Raw genomic sequence first — 22,484 nt, 5'->3', positions numbered from 1 at the left:
GGAGGTACCTGGGATTATTCACAGGGCGGGCCCCTGCTGTCAGCACCTGTCTGGTCTCACTGATTCCCTCTCCCTGCTGTAGACTGTGGACTGAGCAGAGCCTGGCCCTCCTCTTCCTACCCCCCCCACCCCCCTTTTGTTAGGGCTCCTGGTCTTTCTCTTCTCTCTGGAAAGCTAGGGCCCATCCCCTGTTCCCAGGGAGAGAGTGCCCTCTAGTGCCTGGGAGGGTGAAGGCCAAGGAGGAGGGCAGGGCCAGAGGCCAAGTCTGAAAGGAGGCCCTGCCAGCCAATGAGGGGTGAGCCGGCTGCAGCTTGACTGTGGGACTGGGACAGCAAGGGATCCACAGGTATTTCTGAGTGTGTGTGTGTGTGTCTTCTTGAGAACCCCCTCTATTATCCGAGGGATTGGACTCTGTCAGGTTACAAAGTTAACATGGTGGAGAAAGTTCCCCTGATCTCTACTCTTGAACTCTTCCTCCAAATAAGAAAACTCTCTACCTAAATTGTTCTAAATGGGTTTGGTTCCACCATGCCTGGATCTTTCTTGCCCAGGCTGTGGATCCTGGGATCACCTCTACCCAATTTCTTTCCTTTCTGACTAGCCTGGAATCCTTATCTATTATATCTCACTTGTCTCCTGTTCTAATATTTCATCTTCATTTTAAGTACAGAGAATACATAGCAATGTGAGCCATGGTGGGCGAATTGTGGCTGCAGCCTGTCCTGCTGGCTCCATGTTTGCAATTAGAGGTAGGGGTGGGAGACACCAGAAATTCCTGCCTTGGCATGATCAGGGGTTGGGCTCAAGCCTTTCTACTTCGGCTGTGTGATGTGACAAGCTCGGGACAGCATTCACTACATTATCATTCATGGCTGGGGAAGCACCATGATCAAATGACCAGAGTCTAGACCTCCTGTTGACCAGAATTGATTGCTGGTGTCTAGGCAGTTTTGCAAGATGCCAGCTTCTTTCCTGGGAGGCCAGCCTATGGGGCTTCCATTTTGGGCAAGTGAATCCATGCCTCTTGTTTGACCAAAGAGGAAATCTCAACACTTTCCCACATTAGGTGACTGCCTTCCTTTGTGGAGGGCTCATTTGTCTTCAGGACACAGTTTTCTTGAATGAATGGATTCCTGGGTGTTAATGGCTGAGAGGTTGCTTGTCCTGATCCAGGAAGCTCTTGGATGCTCATTTTAAACTGGGGTTCTAAACATTTTCCATCTGGGAATTACTGATGATAACATAAAATCTCTTGAGGGCAGTCATCTACCCCATTTGATCTCAAACCTCCCTCTACAGTTTCTTAGTAGGATAATTGGGAGAACTGTTGATGTTTTGGTTGACATCACTGGGAGTCGATATTTTATTTGGATTGAGTTTAAGCAAGCAGTTCATTTCTGCCTGACACAGCAGAAAATATTTCTGCAATGGAAAGGACATAATAATCCTGGAGGTTAACCTCCTGGGCCCTTGTTGTGAATCTCCATCATCAGAAACTCAAGTAGATTGTGGAGAAATTCCAGGCAGAGGCTTTCAAATCAGACAGATCTGCCCTTTCTAACTGGGTAACTTTGGGCTAGTGACTTAACCTCTCTGAAGTCCAGTTTCCTGATGATAAGTATAGGTCTCATAAGTCATTGTGAAGATACTTAATGAATAACTGTGAAGTCACTTAATGAATAACTGTGAAGTCCTCCTGGAGAAGGAAATGGAAACCCACTCCATATTCCTGCCTGGAAAAGCCCATGGACAGAGGAGTCTGGCAGGCTGTACAGTCCATGGGGTCATGAGTTGGACATGAATTAGTGATTAAACTACCACCACTACCTCAGCAAATACTTGGAATATAGGATGTGATCAGTAATTGGCAAATGCTGCTATTAGTATCGTTCTCTCTTGAGAAGAAGTTAGGTGAGCGTCTGTCAGGAATCTTTGCGAATGAAGCCCCCCCCTGCCTCTACTGTAGTTTGCTTTTTCTGAGCCTCAGTGTTCTCACATGTGAAAATGAGATTATGATAATTTCACAGTAATAAGAGAACAGACTCCATATGATTTCAAGACCATGAAATTTTTGCACCTTGTTTATGTCCCTGGGTATTTCTCCTAGCTTACAGTCTAAGAGAACTTGAATATAATTTGTGTCCTACTGTTGTGTGAAAATTGTATAAATTTCAATTATGTTCAGTTGATTCACAGGGCTTTTCAGGCCTATTATAACCTTCTCTGTCTCTGTATATTCAGTCTGTTAATTTTTGAGAGTTTGATATTGAAACTCCAACTAAAAGTCTTAATTTATTTACTTAAAAAATAATTTAATATATAGTGGAACTATATGTAACCTTGTTCTGTATTTTCCAAGCCTCCTGTAAATCTGTTATCATACTTTCGTAATTAAAAAAAATTTAAAAATAGGATTACTAATATCTTACGGGAATTTTATAAGAATTAAATATAAAATAGCAGCACTAAGATGTAAAAATGTCCACACAGAGTTTATTCAAATAGCTACTCAAGAGTTTTAGAAATTGTTATTATCTGTGCTGGAAATCTGTAGATGAGGCACCGGGCTCCTAGGAGGGACCATGACTTCTCAGGGTAATAGTAGGCTGGTGGCTAGACAGAGGTGTTAGCTCACCTTTGCTGAGCATCTGCTAAGGGTCAGCCTTGTCCTGAGGACCTTAAGAAGCCTCACCAGGTGCTGGTCCTTAGGAGGTTCTCAGTTTGGCAAGGAGGCAGACGGGGGCCATGCAACTGGTAGGTGCTTTGTTTGAAGGGTGAGGATGATTAGTCTGACTATCGGTGTCTCTCCCAGGGCTGTGATCCATACTCTCCCTGTTGGTGACCTAGGACCTCATGAGGATGCTGCTATGGTTTCTTGTCTTGTCTGCTTTGGATCTCGCAGCCTGGGGTGAGTTTTCTTTTACTAGGTCACAAGTGCTTTTGGCATCAGCTCCAGCCTGGTTTTGTTTGTAAACTATCCTCTCCAGGGTAAGTCCTCCCCATCAGCTGTGTTCCCTATCGGAGCCCAGCTCAGGTGCCCCCACCCCAGCTGAGACGGGCTCCAGTCCTCAGCAGCCTCTCCAGCCTGCCCGGTACAGCTTGGTATCAGCGTCATGGTCAGGCATTTGCTCCTGATGATTTCACAGAAGGACAGAATCTCAGAACCACGATGGAGACCCTTAACAACTTAGTCTTGTAGACAGGGCAACAGGCCCCATTGTGGCAGTGACTTGCTCTTGGTCATCTGACAATTTGGGGGTGGATGCAGAGTCCAGTGGTTATGAACATGGGTCTGGGGTCAGACAGCCTGGCTTGGAATCCAAGTCCACAGCTTAAAACCCATAGCATTTTAGACAAATAACCTCTCTGAGCCTCAGTTTCTCATTTGTATAGAGGGAGTAGTTAATTTGCTTTGTTTATTTCACAAAGATTTTTTAAGCCACAAATGTGATAGAGCCCTTGAACATGCTTTGTTAACTACAGACTGGTCTGTGGGCGACACTGTTGTCCCAGTGACAGTGCCCCCATGACCTCGGGTACTGAACAGACAGAGGGGAATGAGGCATGTTTGTGATGAGTGTGTGTGTGTGTGTGTGCACTCAGTCGCTTCAGTTGTGCACTAACTCTTTGCTGCCCCATGGACTGTAGCCTACCAGGCTCCTCTGTCCATGGGATTCTCCAGGCAAGAATACTGGAGGGGGTTGCCGTGCCCTCCTCCAGGGATCTTCCAGACCCAGGGATCGAACCTGAGGCTCCTGGATTGCAGGGGAATTCTTTACTCACTGAGGCATCTGGGAAGCCCATTTGTGGTGATTAATCCTCCATTAATCCTATCTTAAAAAAAAATTAAGTTGGTAGGGCAGTCACAATGATCTGTAAATTTCTGTATTTCAAGAACCTTGCCTGGATCACTAGGTGCTTAACATATGAATACATACCAAGATGACCGTCTTGGTATGTGACCCTCTGGTCTATTAATACATATACAGGTGAACTGGGAATGAGCTGGCCAGCTGAGAAGACAAGAGAGACTGCATTGAACTGGAAATGAAGGGAGGCTTGGGGAGGCTGGGGAGGGTGGGAGAGGGGAAAGGCCTCACTGGGGCAGATGTGAGAGGCAGGATGAGGCCAGATGCATCTGTGGTTTTCCTCTTTCTTGTCTCCTAGAGGAAGTCAGGTGGGTCAGGTGGGAAGTTATCTGGGGAGACCGAGAGGCTGTGGGCTGTGGGGTCACAGGAGGAACATGGAGCCTGTGCTTCTGAGCTGGTCCAGGTATTTTCCAAGGACCAGCACCAAGCGCAGTGTTCCTTTGCAGGGGATTCCCTGGAGTTGTCCTGGAATGAGACCCAAGCCAGGGGGCTGTCACAGGAGCTTCTGGACCTGTTTATTGGCATCTCACAGCTCATTCACACAGGTCGCAATGGTGAGGCATTTGGAGGGGCTGCCTGAGGCTTTTTAGGGAGACAGAAGTGTTTCTTAGAACATCACTATGGCTGGGTGGGGTGGATGGGGTAGGGTAGAACCACAACTCCTCCCATGGATTGTCCTGAGTCCTTGGGCAAAGGTGAGTTCCAGAAGGGGGAGGAAAGCCAGGGAAAAAAGACAAGGATCCCAGTCTCTAGCTCTCAGGGTAGAGATACCACTTCGCTCAGGCAGTTCCCAGGAGCTCCCAAGTAAGGATACTGAGGGCACCCTCGGGGGTCCTGGGGTCCTGGGTGGGGCTCTCACAGCCTTGCCCACAGTGCATGTTCATCTGGAAGAGGGAAGCCCCCACCCCAGTGTTCATGGGGCTTCCTGCAGGCACTGGCTGGGGAGCTGCTGGTTTGAGGAGAGTGGCAGAACTTTCCTCAGGAGCCTGGTCTGGTGGTCTACAGTCCATGGGTCGCAAAGAGCTGGACAGGACTGAGTAACTAACACTTTTACTTTCACTTTCAAACAAGAGATGGAGAAGGGAAGGGGAGGCTGAGGTGGTGCAGGCCTCCTTCTGGGGCCTCTCCCATCACAGAGGATTCAGGATGGCCTGGACAGCCTATGGAGGGCATGGCAGGGCCTCAGCATGCCAGCCTATTTCCCCTCTCCCCTCCCCCCAGGTGTGCCCACCATTGTCTCCCGCAAGGAGTGGGGAGCGAGATCCCTGACCTGCAGGGCCCAGCTGACCCGGCCCGTGGCCTATGTCATCACGGACCAGATCACAGGGATGGAATGTGAGGAGCAAAACGCGTGCAGTCAAAAGCTGAGGGGCCTGCAGTCCCGTTCCGTCTACACCAAAGGCTGGTGTGATGTGGCCTACAAGTAAGAGGCTGGGGGGGTCCCTGGAGCTCACGTTTGAGTTCTCCCTTTGAGGGGGTCTCCTGTTCCCCCTTCTCTGCATTTCTTAATTTCCCATTCATGTTGCTTTTCTAATGAATAAAAAATGATAATATAAACAGAATCCAAGTCTCCCAGGGGTCATGAGGAGGACCGCCGTGAGCCACATATTCAGATGTGGTCTTGGCTGCTAGGAGTTCCAGGAAAGAAGCGAGGGAGGTTGTGTGATAAGTACAGTCTCCCTCTTGACGCTCGAAGAACATTTCAATTTACGAAGGTCTTTACAGGTATTACTCAAGTAGGCTCTCCCTGCCACACTGAGGAATGGGCTGGAGAAATATTACCAACCCTGTGTCATAGGTGAGGATGCTGTTTGGAGAAGTTAGAGAATTTGCTGAAAGTCACTCAGAGAAGGAGTGTGAACTCAGAACTCTTCCCACGCTGCCTGCTAGTCCTGCCTTGTTCCACTTCTGCTCACAGACAGGGCTTTCTCCACCAGGTACCCTGAAGGGCCCCCTCACAGTGAGACTGGGATCCCACAGGAGACGTACCACTGGGGATGCAGGGAGGAGGGCCTGCAAGTGTGTGAGGCGAGGAGAGGCTTGTGTTGTGTACTGAGTATGCTCTCTGAGGATTATCAGTGGAGTGGATGCCCACAACCTCCTCTTTTCCCCTTTTTCTTTATAGAAGGAGAGAGAGAGAGGGAATGGTGCTCTCCTCCCTGATTCTAAGTTCAGTTCAGTTCAGTTGCTCAGTCATGTCCGACTCTTTGCGACCCCACGAACCCCAGCACGCCAGGCCTCCCTGTCCATCACCAACTCCTGGAGTCCACCCAAACCCATGTCCATTGAGTTGGTGATGCCATCCAACCATCTCATCTTCTATCATCCCCTTCTCTTCTTGCCTGAATTCTAAGGACAAGTATAAATGCTTTCTGAATTATCCACTTTGGAAAGGGTAACCCACATCCTATCCTTGATTTATTGAGATTGCAAATAAGTAAGAGCAGCTGGAAGCCCCACTGTGGTCACCAGAGCCCCCGAGGGCCAGGGTTGGAGTCTTCCCGTCTGCCCTCTGCGGGTGCCGTGTTCACTACAGCTCAGCTGCTGAGCCTACCACGAGTGCCCCCGCAACTCTGCCGGTGTGGCACTGCTGGGTTGCCTGCTTCAGCCACTACATCTCGCAGCCAGGTTTCTGGGGTGACAGTGCAGCAGTCTCTAGTTTGTACGATTTGCAGTTGCTGTAGCCATAGGGACTATTCACTTTGGGCTGACCAAAGGCTGCAGGGACAGAGTACCTTAGTAGCTGAAAGTACTGTGGCAAAGCCAGGGACACAGTGGACACAGTGAGGCCCCCACCTGGTTCTCAGGCTGATGTCACTGCAGGCTAGGAGGTCTGTTCCACTCCATTCGGGGTCTTTGGTGACTTCGGGGAAATGTTCTTTCTGTGCTCAGTTTGCTGTGGAAATTCATGACCTGTTAAAAGCTGAACACGTAAGAGTTGTGAAAATAAAGTTTTTAAGACTGCAACTGGAATGTGGAAGACAAGAAAGTTATAAAGAGAAGAGGAGGTAGAAGGAAAAAAAAATACTTTGGCCTCAAAAACTAAACTGGGAAAAGGAACATCCTAACCAAATTTCTGTGATAAAAAAGAGCTTAGGGATTCCTAAGGAGAAACTGAAGAAAACGTTAACTTAAAGGAATCCCTAAATTCTGGTCAACTGTTTTCAATGTACAAGTGCTTGGTCCTATAATTTAAAAACATGACGAATGGATTCTCATGCCCTTGAAAAATGTTGAACTAAAGTTCTCAGGTTCTTGAGAGTCACACATTGAAATTCTACTTTGAACCAAATGAGTCTTTTTAAATTGAGATTCTGGGAAACACAGGTAAACTAAGTCACAAGAAAATTAAAGACATATTCCTGCATCTCTTGGAAGTTTAAAATGCATTATTCCACTCGGTCTCACTGTTAGGTCACTGTAACATATGAGCCTCTAGAACTTTTTGCATTCTGACGATGGGTGAGAAGTTTTCTGTTACAGAAATTTTCCATTTAATCATGTTTCCTTGCCTGGCAGCTTCCTGGTTGGGAACGATGGCAGGGTGTATGAAGGTGTTGGCTGGAACATCCAAGGCATGCACACCCAGGGCTACAACAACATCTCCCTGGGCCTCGCATTCTTTGGGAATAATCTAGGTAATGGTCACCCCTCTGGCCCTCTACCAAGAGTTGTCTACACTGTCTTCCATCACCGACTCTTGTCTTTTCAGCCTACATCATGTTGTTCTCTCTGATGATGGCCCCTCTCTTGAAGTTCTTTTCTCCCTTGGATTCTATGATGGGGCATTTTTGGAGTTCTCTTTCTCCTCTCTGGTCTGTACTCCCATGAGGCTGCTGAAGCCACCACTGATACTGCTTGAGCTCATAGTTACTGCCATCACTCTGAGAGTCTGAAAAAAGTGGAAGTCGCTCAGTCGTCTTCGGCTCTTTGTCTCCAGGCCAGAATACTTCCGTTCTCCAGGGGATCTTCTCGACCCAGGAATTGAGCCAGGGTCTCCTGCATTGCAGGCGGATTCTTTACCAACTGAGCTATCAGGGAAGCCTTGAAGTTGATAATTAGGAACTGGCAGAGGCAGAAAAACATGGCTTCTCTCTGCCTCCAGTGTCTCCCATTGGTAGAGCCCAACCAGTGGCCAGCAAGCAAGGAAGTCTGCGAAATGTAGTTTGCAGGTTTCTGCTGCTGCTGCTGCTAAGTCGCTTCAGTCGTGTCCGACTCTGTGCGACCCCATAGATGGCAGCCTACTAGGCTCCCTTGTCCCTGGGATTCTCCAGGCAAGAATACTGGAGTGGGTTGCCATTTCCTTCTCCAATGCCTGAAAGTGAAAAGTGAAAGTGAAGTCGCTCAGTCGTGTCTGACTCTTAGCAATCCCATGGACTGCAGCCCACCAGGCTCCTCCATCCATGGGATTTTCCAGGTAAGAGTACTGGAGTGGGGTGCCATTGCAGGTTTCTAGTCCTCTGCAAAGCACAGGAGAGCACAGAGTAGGCCATGGCTGATTCATGTTAATGTATGGCAAAAGCCACTACAATATTGTAATTAGCCTCTAATTAAAACAAATCAATTAAAAAAAAAAGGAGCCAACAACAACTAACTGGCATCTGCCAGGATCCTCATCTTCCAAGTAGTAGGGCTAGTAATAGCATTTATATCAGAGGTTTTCTGTGAGGATTACATGAGTTAATGGATGTGAAGAGCACTTGGCCTCATGTCTGATTGTGGAAGCTATTAAATAAATACAGTCACCTTTTCCTCCAAGCGAGGGCATTCCTGACTTGGTCAGGTGGGCCTCCTACATGTAGCTTTCACTGTCTCCGAGTGACTCCACATAGTGATAGAGTGGATAAATAAGGCACTTGGAAGAAGTCACCAACTTGGTTTCTAAGAGCTGTGTGTAAGTACTTCTTTGTCTCTTAGCCTCTTTGTCCTGGCTACTGGACTGGTTTTTTCTCTTCTCATCCATCAGTCATTTAGGCTCAAGGGGTCAACTTATCCTCCCTCTACATCTAGACCAGGTTGGAACTTTCTGCTAATAGTTCTGTGCTCCATGTCGTCCTCTCTCAGGCAGCAGTCCCAGCCCCACTGCCTTATCAGCCGCAGAGGACCTGATCTTCTATGCCATAAAAAATGGTCACCTATCCCCCAGGTATATTCAGCCACTTCTCTTGAAAGCAGAGAGCTGCCTGGTCCCTCATCAGCCACTGATGCCCAGGAAAGGTAAAGCCTCTCCGTTCTGCCTCATCCTCCTCCCAGTTACCACCCAGCAACAGTAGGGAATGCCTTTTCTTATTGATATTCATTGGTTTCTCAGACCAAGAACATCTCTTGCTGAGATCTGGAAAATTCTAAGAGGGCACCTTTCTGGCCTCTCCTTTCCACTGGAACCATATAGCCATGGAACCATTCTTGACATAAATATATATGTACACATGTTTTCACTCAACGAATGTTTACTGAATACCAGGCACTCTTCTAGGTACTGAGGATGCAGCTGTGAACAAAACCGATGAAACTGCACATTTAAGTAGAGAAAGATAGAAAATGAAGAATCAGTAAGTAAAAGGTATATGATGTTAGATGTAACATCAGGGTTATGGAGAAGAATAAAGCATGGAAATGGAGTGGGGTAAAATATATATATTTGTGTATATTACATGAATACACATACACACACAATCTCTGTCTCATACTCTCCCTCGCTCACACGCACCTTTTAAAAGCAAAACAAGCCAACCTTCCACATGACCACAACACACTGAGAAAAACTTGGGTTCACAGATTACACTGCCATGAGTGTGAATAGTCCAAGAAGTTGGATAATAAAAATCATGCACTATTTTGGAAAGACAAGCAGCAACCTAAACCCAGTACAATTACAAGCACTTTCAATAGTTTAACACTCTCTGCTAGAGTGGGTCTTGCCTAGGACTCAAGAATGTTTTTCATTAAGCTTTTCAAGTTGCAAATCTTTAAAATTTGTCTTGCTTTCAGACTGGTGTTGTCTTCATTAATAACAGTTTTACGTGTGTAGAATTCTTTAGAGATTTTAAATTACCATATGCGTGTGATCAGTTCAGAAAGTCAGCTGATTTCTGCACACTGGTCTTGTCATATAAGTACACATATCTGCATTTATCTGCAGTGCATATTCAAGCATGTAGATATCAGTAGTCTTTTCCCTTCTGCTCACATGCTGATTTCCATAGTTGTTATCAGAACCTGACTTTTGCCTCTGTCCCTTGGCTCCAGCTGCCTGACCCAGACAATCCCTATCTAGACTTTCCCAGAATCCCACAAAATCTCACATGTTAAGCTGTGTTAGTGGGTGCCACTAACACAGGTTGGGGATTCTGAGGAGTTACCAGCCTGCAGTTGTGAGATTGTCCACATGTGGGAACAGGCAAATTCGCATCTCATTGTTTTTTCCCCTCACCACAGCTTGCCCCAACATCATCACAAGGTCAGCTTGGGAAGCCAGACAGACACACTGCCCTACAATGAGCCTCCCAGCCAAATATGTTGTCATCATCCACACCGCTGGGGCAACCTGCAATGTATCCATGGACTGTCGGATCCGCGTCCGAGATATACAATCTTACCACATTGACGCAAAGGACTTCTGTGACATCGGATATCAGTAAGTGCGACTGGTACACACTTGACCCTCCTTTTCTTCAGGGCTATTGGAAGGAAGGCTTGGGGAGGGAGCTGGTGTTTACCAAGCTCTTCCTTTGTGCCAGGCGCTTTACATTAGACATCATCTTTTTATTTGTGCAGGATTCTGGCCTGAGCATTCTTCAGAGCCTAGCCAAGGTTTAGTTATCTCCCCTGGGCATGTTCTCCATGAGTGGTTGGGAAGACTCTGAAAGGAAGATGTTAAAACAATGACGATAAACCAAGACTGTGAGACCCTTATGGGAGGCTGTCAATGGACCATGCCTTTTAAATGAAATCCCTTCCAACCAGCCAGAAACCCAGACCCTGTTCACCCCCTGCTGCCCTTGAGCCAAACCCCAAACTTGCTCTCTCTGATGTTAGAATCCTGCAATACCTCTGGTATTGCTTACTCCATTTATAGACACAGGAAACTTTAACTTCTCTGGACTTCTTTTGCCTCCTCTCTGCAGTAGGGCAACAATACCTTATCTGTTTGATAATACAAAGTGAAAAAAAAATGTTCTCTTTCGGTTCCTTTAATGCCAAGTCTATAATTAAGAAACACAGTAAGCTAGTAGAACAGTGGGAAGCTTCTTAGGCATTCCCTTGGAATTTTCTTGAAGAAGTTTAGGGTTAGATAAAAGTCTGATAACTTTTAATTATTAGTACTAATTTTAATTTTATTGGCATCTAGTTGATTTACAATGTTGTGTTAGTTTCAGGTATACAGCAAAGTGATTCAGTGATAACCTATAAAAGAATAAATTTAAAAAAATTTATTGATTCATTTACTGGCTGGTCTGGGTCTTCATGGGCTTCCCTGGTGGCTCAGATGGTAAAGCGTCTGCCTGCAGTGCAGGAGACCCGGGTTAGAGCCCTGGGTTGGGAAGATCCCCTGGAGAAGGAAATGGCAACCCACTTCAGTACTCTTGCCTGGAAAATTCCATGGACTGAGGAGCCTGGTAGGCTACAGTCCATGGGGTCGCAAAGAGTCGGACATGACTGAGTGACTTCACTTTCTGGGTCTTCCTTGCTGTGCTGGTTTTCTCTAGTTGTGGGGGGCAGGGGGGTGCCTATTCTCTAGTTGCGATGCAGGCTTCTCTTTGTGGTGGCTTCTCTTGCTGTGGGGCACAGCCTCAATGGTTATGGCTCATGGGCTTAGTTTCTCCACAGTGTGTGAGATCTTCCCGAATCAAGGTCAAACCTGTGTCTCCTGCATTGGCAGGTGGATTCTTTACCACTGAGCTATAGGGAAGCTGTGAGTTAATCACAACAAATTTTATGAAGTCTCAGGTGGATTTACTTTTGTATATATCCTGGTGGCTCAGATGGTAAAGAACCCACCTGCAATGAAGGAGACTTGGCTTCGATCCCTGGGTTGGGAAGATCCCCTGGAGGAGGGCATGGGAACCTACTCCAATATTCTTGCCTGAGAATCCCCATGGACAGAGGAGCCTGGTGGGCTCTAGTCCTTGGGGTTGCAAAGAGTTGGACATGACTGAGTAAGCACATGTCTCATTCTGGGCTGGCTGCCTTTCTCCTCTGAACTCCCATTTTAAAAACAGCCTTTGTAAATAGGAGAAAACTATGGCTGCATTTTACAGGGTTTTCCACAGCCTTGCTATGGTTATTAAGCTTAGTTAACAAAAAATTAAATGTGGAAATTCCAAATGGAAAATGCCAGGATCTGAGGGAATGTTAGTTTCCTTTCACATTCATCCTTTGGGGACTGGCTTGATTCCTGTCCCTTGACTTTGGAAGCCTGTTTTGATGCTCACTCCCACTGCAGCCTCAGGATACAGCATCTGTTGCTCTGGCACCAACTGTGCTCAGAATGGACAAACGGCCCTCCCATTCATCATTTCTTACTTTTTCACCAATATTTATTGGGGTATCCCTGGTGGCTCAGCAATAAAGAATCTGCCTGCAATGCAGAAGATGCAGGTACAATCCCTGGAGAAGGAAATGGCAGCCCACTCCAGTATTCCTGCCTGAAAAAACCCATGGATAGAGGAGACTGGTGGGCTACAGTCCATGGGTTCTCAAAGAGTCAGACAGAACTGAAGCAACTGAGCATGTACGCACGCTATGTGCTTGGTGCTCAGCGAGGTGAATTGGCTCCTTCCCTTGTGGAGGAGAGAGGATAAACAGGTCATGACGATTGTGAGTGTTGGCACTGGGATGCATGAGTAACAGAATGTGCCCAGGATGGACCTCTAGCAAGACTTTGGAGGACTGAACGGTATCACAGCAGGGCTTCAGCAGGGAGAGGCATCCACCCTGGGACATGGGTACAGAGTGGGGGTCAGTCAGGCAAAGAAGGATACGGAGTGTTCCAGGCAAGAGGGAGCAGCATATACAAGGGCCTGGAGTCCAGACAGAGCACAAATGAAAGAAGCTTGCGTGCTAAGTTGCTCCAGTCGCGTCCGACTCTTTGCGACTCTATGGACTGTAGCCTACCAGGCTCCTGTGTCCGTGGGATTCTCCGGGCAAGGATCCTGGAGTGGGTTGCCATGGCCTCCTCTAGGGGATCTTCCTGATCCAGGGATCAAACCCGTGTCTCTTATATCTCTTGCGTTGACAGGCGTGTTCTTTACCATTAGCACCCCCTGGGATGCCCACAAAGAAGCTTAACTCCTACCTAAAACAGACTACAAAGAGGGGACTGGTGAGAGGGAAGGCTGGAGGGGCTGACAGGAGCCACAGCACAGGGGCCTGGGCATTGATCCTGACAGGCTGACTCTACTTGAAAGGCAACTGGAAATCCATGCCCTATGATGGTATCTGTATTTAGCAAAACCACTCTGGGGGCTGTTTTAAGCATGGATTGCCAGGAGGTAAAACTCTGGGCAGACAGCTTTTGCAGTAATTCAGACAACAGGTGATGGTGACCTGGAACAGCATACCAGCTGTCGGCATAGAGGTAAGTGGAGAAATTTAAAACAGGAGAAATAGTTGAGTGTTGATTGGATGGGGCTGGGAGAGGGAGAGTGAGGCATTCAGTCTGATGCCCAATTTTCTGGCTAAGGAAGTTGTGGAAGAAGATGGGTCTGTTTGGACATGTTGGCTTTTAGAGCTTGTAATTGAACTATGGGTTCCCATCTGGCTCAGTGGTAAAGAATCTGCCAGCCAAACAGGAGACACAGGAGACGCAGGTTCAGTCCCTGAGTTGGGAAGATCCCCTGGAGAAGGAAACGGAAACCTACTCCAGTATTCTTGGCTGGGGAATCCCAGGGACAGAGGAGCCTGGGGGGCTACAGGCCATGAGCGGATATGAGTCAAAAGCAGTCAAAAGTGTTGGACATAACTTAAGTGACTAAAAAACAACAACAATTGGAATTATCAGACTGGATGGTTGTCCAGGGAGAATATGTTGAGTGAGAAGAGAGAAGGGATGAGACCAGAGTCCCAGGGGAGGAGAACCAGGGAAGAGAAAACATCAAGAAATTAGTGGCCAACAGGATCAGAATAAAAATCAGTTTTCATTACTAGTGTAACCATGTGGCAGTGGACTGATGCTGCTCTCATCATTGCTTGACACTGTCTGTCTTCATTTCTTAGGTTCAGGGACTATTTATTTTTTTTTCTTTTGCCTTTTTGTCTCTGTTCACATTGGCACACACGGTAAGAGTATAGAAATGGTAATAGTAATAATAGTAAGTGGATGAAAGGATGAATTGATGATTCAAGGAGTGAATGAAGCCAGTTCTCCCCAGAGTAATTTTCTCCTTTTCCTTTCCCTGACCTTAGCTTCCTGGTGGGCCAGGATGGTGGTGTGTATGAAGGAGTTGGCTGGCATACCGAAGGCTCACACACATACGGATACAATGATATTGGCCTAGGAATTGCCTTCATAGGCAACTTTGTAGGTAAGGGGTCAACATGGAGCAGAGGGACTCTGGACGATGAAGTATTATGTGAAATACCTGGGAAGCAATGGGGATAAGATGCATTGTGGTGCCCGACAGTGTCAGTGGGACTCTCAGTGCAAGAGGCAGGTCCCCAGGAGTCCCTCTCAGGCAGAACATTTCCTCCAAATTCACCTGTACCAATACCCGGTTCTATCTGTCTTTAGAGCCATGCCCAATGCAAGCATGGAGCAAGAGAGAAAAAAAAATCTTTGGCAAACTTTGGTGTTTTCATAGCACTGGTGGCAAATGTAGCTTCTTCCTTGGTAGCCATGGCACAGCATTGGGGAGCACCACTATCTCTTATGGACAAGCAATGGACGGTCTGGTGCTGCCATGTCTGCCCTGTGGTGACTGTTGAGAAGTGGTGTGTTGAGCTGCAGTTATTTTTCAGAGAGGTTTTGAACTTGCTAGAAGGCAGAATCAGGGAGCACAATGACCTTGCTTTCCCAATGTGCCTGGCTGCAGAAACTTACAGGAATTTGTTGGCTATGGTGTTGACGGGGATAGAGGGAGACTGGGCTAGGTGCTTGTCCCTGCCCAAAGCAAGTAACCTTGAGACCCTAGTGATTGCTTGGCTAAATGTGTTTTGCAGAAAAACCACCGAATGCTGCAGCGCTGGAGGCAGCTCAGAGCCTGATCCACTGTTCCGTGGTCAAGGGGTATCTGGTCCCCAACTACCTGTTGGTGGGGCACAGTGATGTGACCGATATTCTGTCTCCTGGACGGGCTTTGTACAACATCATTAAGACTTGGCCTCATTTCAGACAATGAGGGAACCCCAGTTCCTTCCAATACCACCCCCTCCCCAACCCTGGCTTCTGAGCCTCCCCTTCTTCACCTTCCATCCTGGCTCAATACCTGCAACCCCTCCCTGCCAGCCCCATCCTGTTTCTTCTGCTTCAGGTTAGTATGATCATTTCCTAACTAGTAGGGTCAGTTCCATATGATCAAACTCCATAGTGAGGCATTCCGGCCCTCTGAGTCTGCACCCAGCCTCCTTCCCTCCTCACCTTCCTCTCCCCAGTACCCACCTCCTCACCCAGCTGAGCCTTCTTGTCCCTTTGTACACACCCCTCTCCTGGTGTGCCTTCCCCTGCCGATGTTGTAGCCATGCATTCCGGGAAACAAACTCACTCAGAATGACAATGCAGATAGTGGAGTGCTGTTTCATTACACCAGCCGGCTCAAGGCAAAGTCTCCTCTTAGCCAAGGATGCTGACCGACTTTTGTGAAAACCTTATATACCTTAAGTCTACTACTCAAGTCCACACCCCCAGATTCCTTAAACCTAGCCTGTAAACTGTTAAAGGGAGATACAATCAGGTTACAGCCATGATTCACCATCAGAAGGGTCAGCTGGTTATGCATTAAAGCCTACACCAATGGATTCCATAAAGATTAAGGTGATTGATTACATAGGGGATTATTACATTCTTTTTGGTGACGGGAAATCTTGGTATGGAATCTGGTGTTTATCAGTCCAGGAGGCCAGTTCGGCCATAGGTATGTTAGCCCCATGGCTACCAGGCACATAGTCCAAAGCTCACTGAAAATGCAAGATGGAGGTTCCTGTTTTTTCAAGATGGAGTCAGCTCGGCCTGTTCCTTTCCTCGCTCACCGTCTGCCTGGCAGCTCCCAGCCTCACACGTGACCCAGGTCAACATCCCAGCCCCTCCTCTCTGTTCACACACAACCTTGTCCATATTCGGATGCAGCCCTTATTTCAGGGCAGTGATTGTTTATAGAAATTCTCTCCACTGGGTTGTGAGTTTGTCCAGTTTCATTTGTGTCTGTGTCCTCAGTTCTTCAGCAGTGTCTGAAAAGTGAAAGTCACTCAGTCATGTCCTGCTCTTAGTGACCCCAAGAACTACACAGTTCATGGAATTCTCCAGGCCAGAATATTGGAGTGAGTAGCCTTTCCCTTCTCCAGGGGATCTTCCCAACCCAGGGATCAAACCGGGGTCTCCTGCATTGAAGGTGGATTCTTTACCAACTGAGCTCTCAGGGAAGGTGCTACAAGTATTTATTGGAGAAATGGATGAATAAATGAATGAGTGGACCAAGTCCTTGCTCCCCTTTCCAATGTGCTTATCATCCCCCTTTTGGGGAAGACTTGCTGGATGATACCTCATCCCACCAGCATTCTCTCTGTTCTGTTGCCTCCCAGTCTGAGACTCAGAGCTGCTCTGGTTGCTCAACTGCAGTGGTTATTGTGTCTCCAGAGTCCCGTGTCCCCATCCTCCCAGAGCTCCCTGAGGGCAGAGGCTGTGTCCACACAGCACTGCTCTCTGTTCTTCCCTGGTCGGGTCCGCTAGGCATCAAGCTGAGTGGGGACTCAGAGCTTGGGGGCTCTGCAGCCTCCCTCCCTGGGCTCCTCCTGCCCCAAGTGAAGCCTCATCCTTTCAGGTGGGGGAAACACTGACTGCTCTTTACTAGAAGCACAGGAACTGGAAACTCACTGCTAGTGGTTAGTTTTTCCTGATCTGGAAACAAGGAAAGGAGGAAGAAGGGGAGAAACACGGACTCCCCACCCCCTCCTTCGGTATTCACACGAGTCTTTGCTTTTAGAGTGTTTCACAGCTCTTAGAACAAAGCAGGTTCAACCTTGCATTTTCACAGCTGTTCATGCTTTTCAAAGACTGTCCCCCCAATCTCACTGGATTCACTTTATCCTCAGGCCACCTGGGCACAGAAGCAGGGGAAGGAATTGTTTATCTAGAGAGTCAAGTAGGCCTGGGGGGTCTCAATGCCCCTTTCTGATTTACAGAGCCAGGGGGAGAGGGAAGGCTGCTCTAGGAGGAGACCCCCTTGGGATGGGAGTCACTGGACCAGAAGCTCTGGTCAACCCAGTCCTTTCTTAGGGGTGAAACCTCCCCAACTTGCCACAGTGTGTCTCCCCTTCTCTTACAACTTCCAGGGTGAGTTTCAGAGCCCTTCCTACAGGGAGTGGCCAAAAAGGTGGATGTGTGATGAGAAATGATCCCAAGAAAAGAGTTGCCCTCCAGCTTTCTGCCTTTCTTACCACCCTCCAAAGGTCTCTGGCCTTTGATTCAAAGCACATTCCTGGTCTGAGGGTCTCACTAGCCTCCCCAGCCCCTGCCCCAGGCAGGCTTTCCTGGGGGTGGGAGTGGTGGTGGGTTGCAGACACCCCCATCTCCATCAGTGCTCATCAAGGCCTCCTCAAATCAGCATTATTGCAGGGTCTGAATTATTATCTTTTCAAGATTATTTACTTTTATTAGTCTTAAATACACATAATCTAGGTGAAACCAGAGCACTCAGTAGGAAAATGCTTTTTCAAGGTCAATCCTGAGGCAGCCAATTCCACTCAGTTGCCTCTTCAGAGTCCTTTGTGTGCAGAAATTCTTTCCAGCTCCCCTTTAATTATTTAAAGTGGGATTCAGAGAACTCCCCGGTAGTCTGATGTTTAGCTCTAACTACTGGGGCCCAGGTTTGATCCCTGGTGAGGGAACTAAGATCCTGCAAACCATGAGGGGTGACCAAAAAAAAAAAAAAAAAAAAAGTGGAGTTCATACTAACATCCCTCCTCAGAGGTTAGCTGTGAGGATTAAGTGAATTTAGAGTCCTGTGACTCATGGTTGGATATAATGTGATCCTGCCAAAGTTGAGTGGTTGTATCATGGTATTCTTGTTGCTGCTGTTGTGGTGGTTGCAATCTGTTACTGCTGTTTGACTCTGGCAGGAGGGATACACCCTTGTGGGCATCAGTCTCAGCCTCCTGGGGAGTTGGCAAAGGCTGGTGAGAGCAGGGAGGAGCCCCACAGGTCGGGCACAGGTGAAGGAGCCCTTGGTACGGGAAGGACACAGTGGCTTCACGACCCTGGACTTTCAGGGCTGGAGGGCCTCTAAGCCCATCTGTTAGTTGTTTTCCACAACTGTAAGCTCAGAAAGAAAAAAAAAAAAGCCACAAAAACTTTTATCTGATTCTGGGGTACTAATTCGATTTAAGCCTATTTTCCATAAAACTGAAACCAAAGAGGGCAGATGACTTAAGTTCATTCAGTGAGTTAAATAAAAGAGGAACCCTCAGATTCTTCTTCTTCTTCTTTTTTTTTTTTTTAACTTTGTTGATCTTTCTTTAAGGGATGAGATTATTTGTTTGGCTGTGCCAGGTCTTAGCTGCATCATGCAGAATCTTTGGTTAGAGCATGTGGGATCTAGTTGCCTGACCAGGGATTGAATCTGGGCCCCTTGCACTGGGATTACAGAGTCTTAATCCCTGTACTGAAGGAGGAAACAGAACAGGCTCTATCTTGAAAGCAGGACTCCATCTTGGGCCAGACTGTGGACTTTGAGCTATATGCCCAGTATCTATGGAAACAACATACCAACTGGAAAACCAGGCCCCCGGAAGGAAGAGCCCCAGGGCTCTCCATCGCCTAAAAGAATACCCTAATTATCTGTGTAACCAAATAGAATCATACATTCTATTATGCTTATTGGGGTATGACCACAAGCCTATTGATAATTGTCTTGTTAACTACCTAGGCTTAAGGCATATGAATCAGGGTTAACTTTGATTGTATCTTTCTTTTTCCTTTGTTCAGACTAGTTTCAGTGAACCTTATACACTTAGGGTATACAAGGTTTTTACAAAGACTGATCAGCGTCTTTGGCTAAGAGAGACTCTGCCTTGGGCCCTCCGGTGTAATAAAGTGCACTCCACTATCTGCATTGTCTTTCTGATTGAGTTTGTTTCCTGGAAGTGTGGCTACAACAGTACCACCAGGGAAGTCCTAGGAATCCTCAGATTCTGAGCACAGCCCCATTCTTGCACCTCTCTGGTTGAAATCACATATGACCCCTCCTTTCCGACAGAATAAAGTAAAGCATCTTAGCATGCACAGCATTTAGGGCTTTCCACAATCACTCCAACCTACCCTTTTGCACAGAATGAGACTTAGGTGGCAATTTGCAGATTCTCCTCCCGCAATTGCCCACCTTGGGGCCTTTGCCCACCTGTCCCTGCACTCCTTGTGACTCCCCCAGTTCCACCAGTTTTCCAGATGCTTCCTGTTTCTCCAGACCAGAGATGACATCTCCCTCCACTGGGTGCCCGGGGCGTTTGCATGTTCCTCTTGGTGGCTCATCGCTGTTCCCCTCTCTTCTCCCTTCTGACCTGGATTTCTGAACCTGTGCCTGCACCTCCCTGGCCCAGAGCTGGTGCACTGGGGTGGGGGTGTGGCACCTGCCTGTCTGTGGAATGGAAAGGGAAGAGCCCCATCTGTACAGGGCAGGGCAAGCAGAGGCAGCGTTCCCAGCCCAGAAGGGCGGCAGCCCTTCCCCGGGCTGGTCTTGGGATGTTTGTCACAGAGTGGAAAATTCCAGTGTCTGCCTGCTGCCAGGAACCACCCACTTTTGTAACACATCAGAGGCCACAGATTAATTCCATCTTAATTCCCAACCCTCTGTGGCTTCCGCACTCTCGTGGCCTCTCCACTGGTGTGAGATTGGGGGGAAGAGTTTCTCCAGCCCTAGTGCTCCCCCAGCCCTTGGAGGCTTCTGTAACCTTTTCGCTGTGGGGCCTTGAGGCTGCTCCCCACGAGTTGGCCCTTCAGGAAAGGCTCCCTCCCCGAGGTCTCTGCCCAGCCTCTCCTGTGCTCCCTGGCTCTTCCTCCGTCTCGCTGGCTTCTTTCTTCCCACACTTGTGTGTCTCACTAGTGTCCCACTGTCTCCCTCCTGCCTCCCCCCTCTCTCTTTTTCAAATGCTGCCTTCCTCTTCATCTCTCAACGCCTCTCATTTTCTCTCTGACACCCTTCTACTGCTGTATCTCTCTGCCTTCGCCCTTTCTCTTTTGCTCTCATCAACCTCTAGGCTGCGGCGGCATGGAGGAGATGATGGGCTCGGTGCTGGAGTACTGTAGACCCTGCCCTCCACCAAGCTCTGCTCTGTCCCAGGGCTGCCAGGCCTGCTGGGAAGGAGGAAGTCGGGGTGGAAGGCCGGGGTGGGGTGGCTCTGGGGAAGGCACACATTTTTTGGAAGCTTAGAGCCACAAAGAATGGACAGGTGTGTTTCTGGCCCAGCAGGTTCTGCTGGGGCAGCTGATTTAGGACAGGGCTTTAATTAGAGGAGCCAGCTCGGTGAGGAAGGTGTGATTAGCTGGGAGGAGTGGTGGGCGGGGGTGTGAGACCCTGAGAGGGGTGGCAGGGACTCTGGGGGGACTTTCTGCAGTGGGCTGGATTAAGAAGTGCGTCCCCAAGGTGGGAAGCTGGGGGTTCTCTCTCAGGGTGGCCAAGAGCCTTTGCACCCAAGGTTGGTGAAGCTGCCTGCTGAGAGGTGTGAAATGAAAATATCTCTTGCCATATTAATAAACAAGAAATGGCATAGCCATTAGCGATTTCTGGCCTTCAAATGTGAATGAGAGCTCCCCAAACTGTGATCCGGTGGATGCTGCCACCCTGCCCACTCCCATCTCTTCCACCCTGATTTCAAGAAGCAAGGTAAACAAGGAAACAGGATTTGGCCCCGGATAGCTGAGAAGCATATGAAAGGAATGGATTCTGTGAGCCCAGAGGACTGCATCTTTCCATATAGAATGCTAAATTCCTTAACTTGATACCTGATATTTGATGTTCAGACTGCCTGCTCCCATTGTAGCCAACTTTTATATATAGCCAGACGTCCCCCCCTGCCTCCTTGGAGCAGTTTTCTCAGAGCTACGGAGATGCTGTCTCCCTGGCTTGGAGTCCTAAACATCCCACAAAATAAAATAACTCTCTACTTTCAGGTTGTGACTATATTTTTTTTAGTCAACAGAGGGGAGCTGGGGCATCTCTTACGCACCCTCAGCACTCTGCTCACATGTCCCTTCTTCTGAGAGTCCATCTCTCGAGGCCCCCAAATTAGTAATCTCTTCTCTTCTTCTTTGGCACTCTGTCCTTATTTATTTCATGTGTTTCTCTTTGTGTAGGTGCATATCTTATTATCTGTCTTTCTTCCCCACCAGATTACAAGGGCCGCGAGAGTGGAGATCATGCTCACTGCGTTCGTGTCTGTCTGCTCCTGGTGCATAGTAGTTTTATCGCGTCCATGCTCTTTCTGCTTGCCGCGCGATAGGCCAATGAATCTGAGAGACGACGTGTTGCGGCAAAGAAGGGACTTTCATTGGGGAGCTGGCAGACTGAGAAGATGGCAGGCTAGCACCTCAAAATAACCATCTTATTGGGATCTGAATGCCAGCTTCTTTTATCGATCAGAGAGATAGAAACAATGAGGAACTAAAGTCAAAAGGCAGAATAGAGAGGGAGATGCAGTGGGGAAATAAAGTGAAAGGGTCTTCAGTCTTGCAAAACATCTCCAAGGGATGTCCAGTCTTCAGAAGCGGTGTGTTAGTCTCTTCTATTCACAGGTGGGCAGGGACAAACTATCTCTCCATAAGCCTGACAAAGGCTTTAGTTTACAGTCAAGCAGAGGGGCAGGGTCCTCCAGGCAAGCCATTGAGTATAATTATAACAATAAAAGCAAGTCAAAGAAACAGTTTCCAACATGGAGTCAGAATTGACTTTATCCCTGCAACAGATGCTCAGGAAACATCCAGACACGTGGAATCCCAAGGTCTGGGGGGACAGGAGGTGTGGTTGTCTATTGACTTGTCTTACAGCAGATGGCCAGTGTAGCTGGTTTCTCTGCAGGCCCAACTGAGCTCTCACTGGTTCATCACATTGGGGTGGGGATGCAGAGTGTGAAGATGGAGGGACCAGGAGGCAACTTGCCTGGGATCAAACCAGATTGCAGTAGACCCTGGAAACAGATACCCAAACATGGCTGATAGAGAGGGCTGGGTTCCCAATAACATTCAGTGGTCCTTTCTCTGGACTCTGCTAGGTACCTGATACACGTGATTTCATTTAATCCCCAAGACAGGTTAGTAGGATAGGAGCCGTCATTCCTATTTGACAGCTGAAGGAGCTGAGGCTTAGCTTGGAGAGACTGTCACTTTCTTAAGATTACACGGCTAATGCATGGTGCTGCTGAGCTGAGTTTCTGTTCCTTTGTCTGCACAAATCAGGCTATCCTCTGGTTGCT

General features: G+C 48.0%; 1 protein-coding gene across 7 annotated transcripts; it reads left to right on the top strand.

The window, feature by feature from the left end:
- The first annotated feature begins 68 nt into the window (after window positions 1-68).
- PGLYRP3 (peptidoglycan recognition protein 3) lies at window positions 69-21,941 on the top strand. 7 transcript variants are annotated; one of them, XR_015161041.1, is made up of 10 exons: window positions 208-346; window positions 2,813-2,908; window positions 4,316-4,423; window positions 5,091-5,292; window positions 7,389-7,507; window positions 8,934-9,086; window positions 10,308-10,506; window positions 14,277-14,395; window positions 15,030-15,340; window positions 21,406-21,941. XR_015161041.1 is itself a non-coding variant. In XM_086392743.1 (9 exons), the coding sequence occupies exons 2-9, from the start codon at window positions 2,854-2,856 to the stop codon at window positions 15,206-15,208; spliced, it is 1,134 nt and encodes a 377-aa protein (XP_086248869.1). In that variant the 5' UTR covers window positions 69-346; window positions 2,813-2,853; the 3' UTR covers window positions 15,209-15,856. The 7 variants fall into 7 exon arrangements, 5 of the variants coding, with proteins under 5 accessions (XP_086248869.1, XP_086248872.1, XP_086248871.1 ...); XM_086392743.1 differs by lacking the exon at window positions 21,406-21,941 and having other exon boundaries at window positions 69-346; window positions 15,030-15,856; XR_015161042.1 differs by lacking the exon at window positions 4,316-4,423.
- Window positions 21,942-22,484: the final 543 nt, after the last annotated feature.

Source organism: Bos grunniens, chromosome 3 (assembly GCF_055505025.1).
Source record: "Bos grunniens cultivar Pamir isolate PY7600 chromosome 3, Bosgru_T2T1.0, whole genome shotgun sequence".
NCBI lineage: Eukaryota > Metazoa > Chordata > Mammalia > Artiodactyla > Bovidae > Bos > Bos grunniens.
The sequence above is the reverse complement of the archived record's forward strand: the minus strand, read 5'-3'. Positions and strand labels throughout refer to the sequence as shown.

Excerpts from the sequence above, each read along its gene's own strand:
- PGLYRP3 (XM_086392743.1), top strand. The coding sequence starts at position 2,854 with ATGAGGATGCTGCTATGGTTTCTTGTCTTGTCTGCTTTGGATCTCGCA. Across the intron at positions 7,508-8,933 it reads ATTCTTTGGGAATAATCTAG|GCAGCAGTCCCAGCCCCACT; the intron begins GTAATGGTCACC and ends GTCCTCTCTCAG. Across the intron at positions 14,396-15,029 it reads CTTCATAGGCAACTTTGTAG|AAAAACCACCGAATGCTGCA; the intron begins GTAAGGGGTCAA and ends TGTGTTTTGCAG.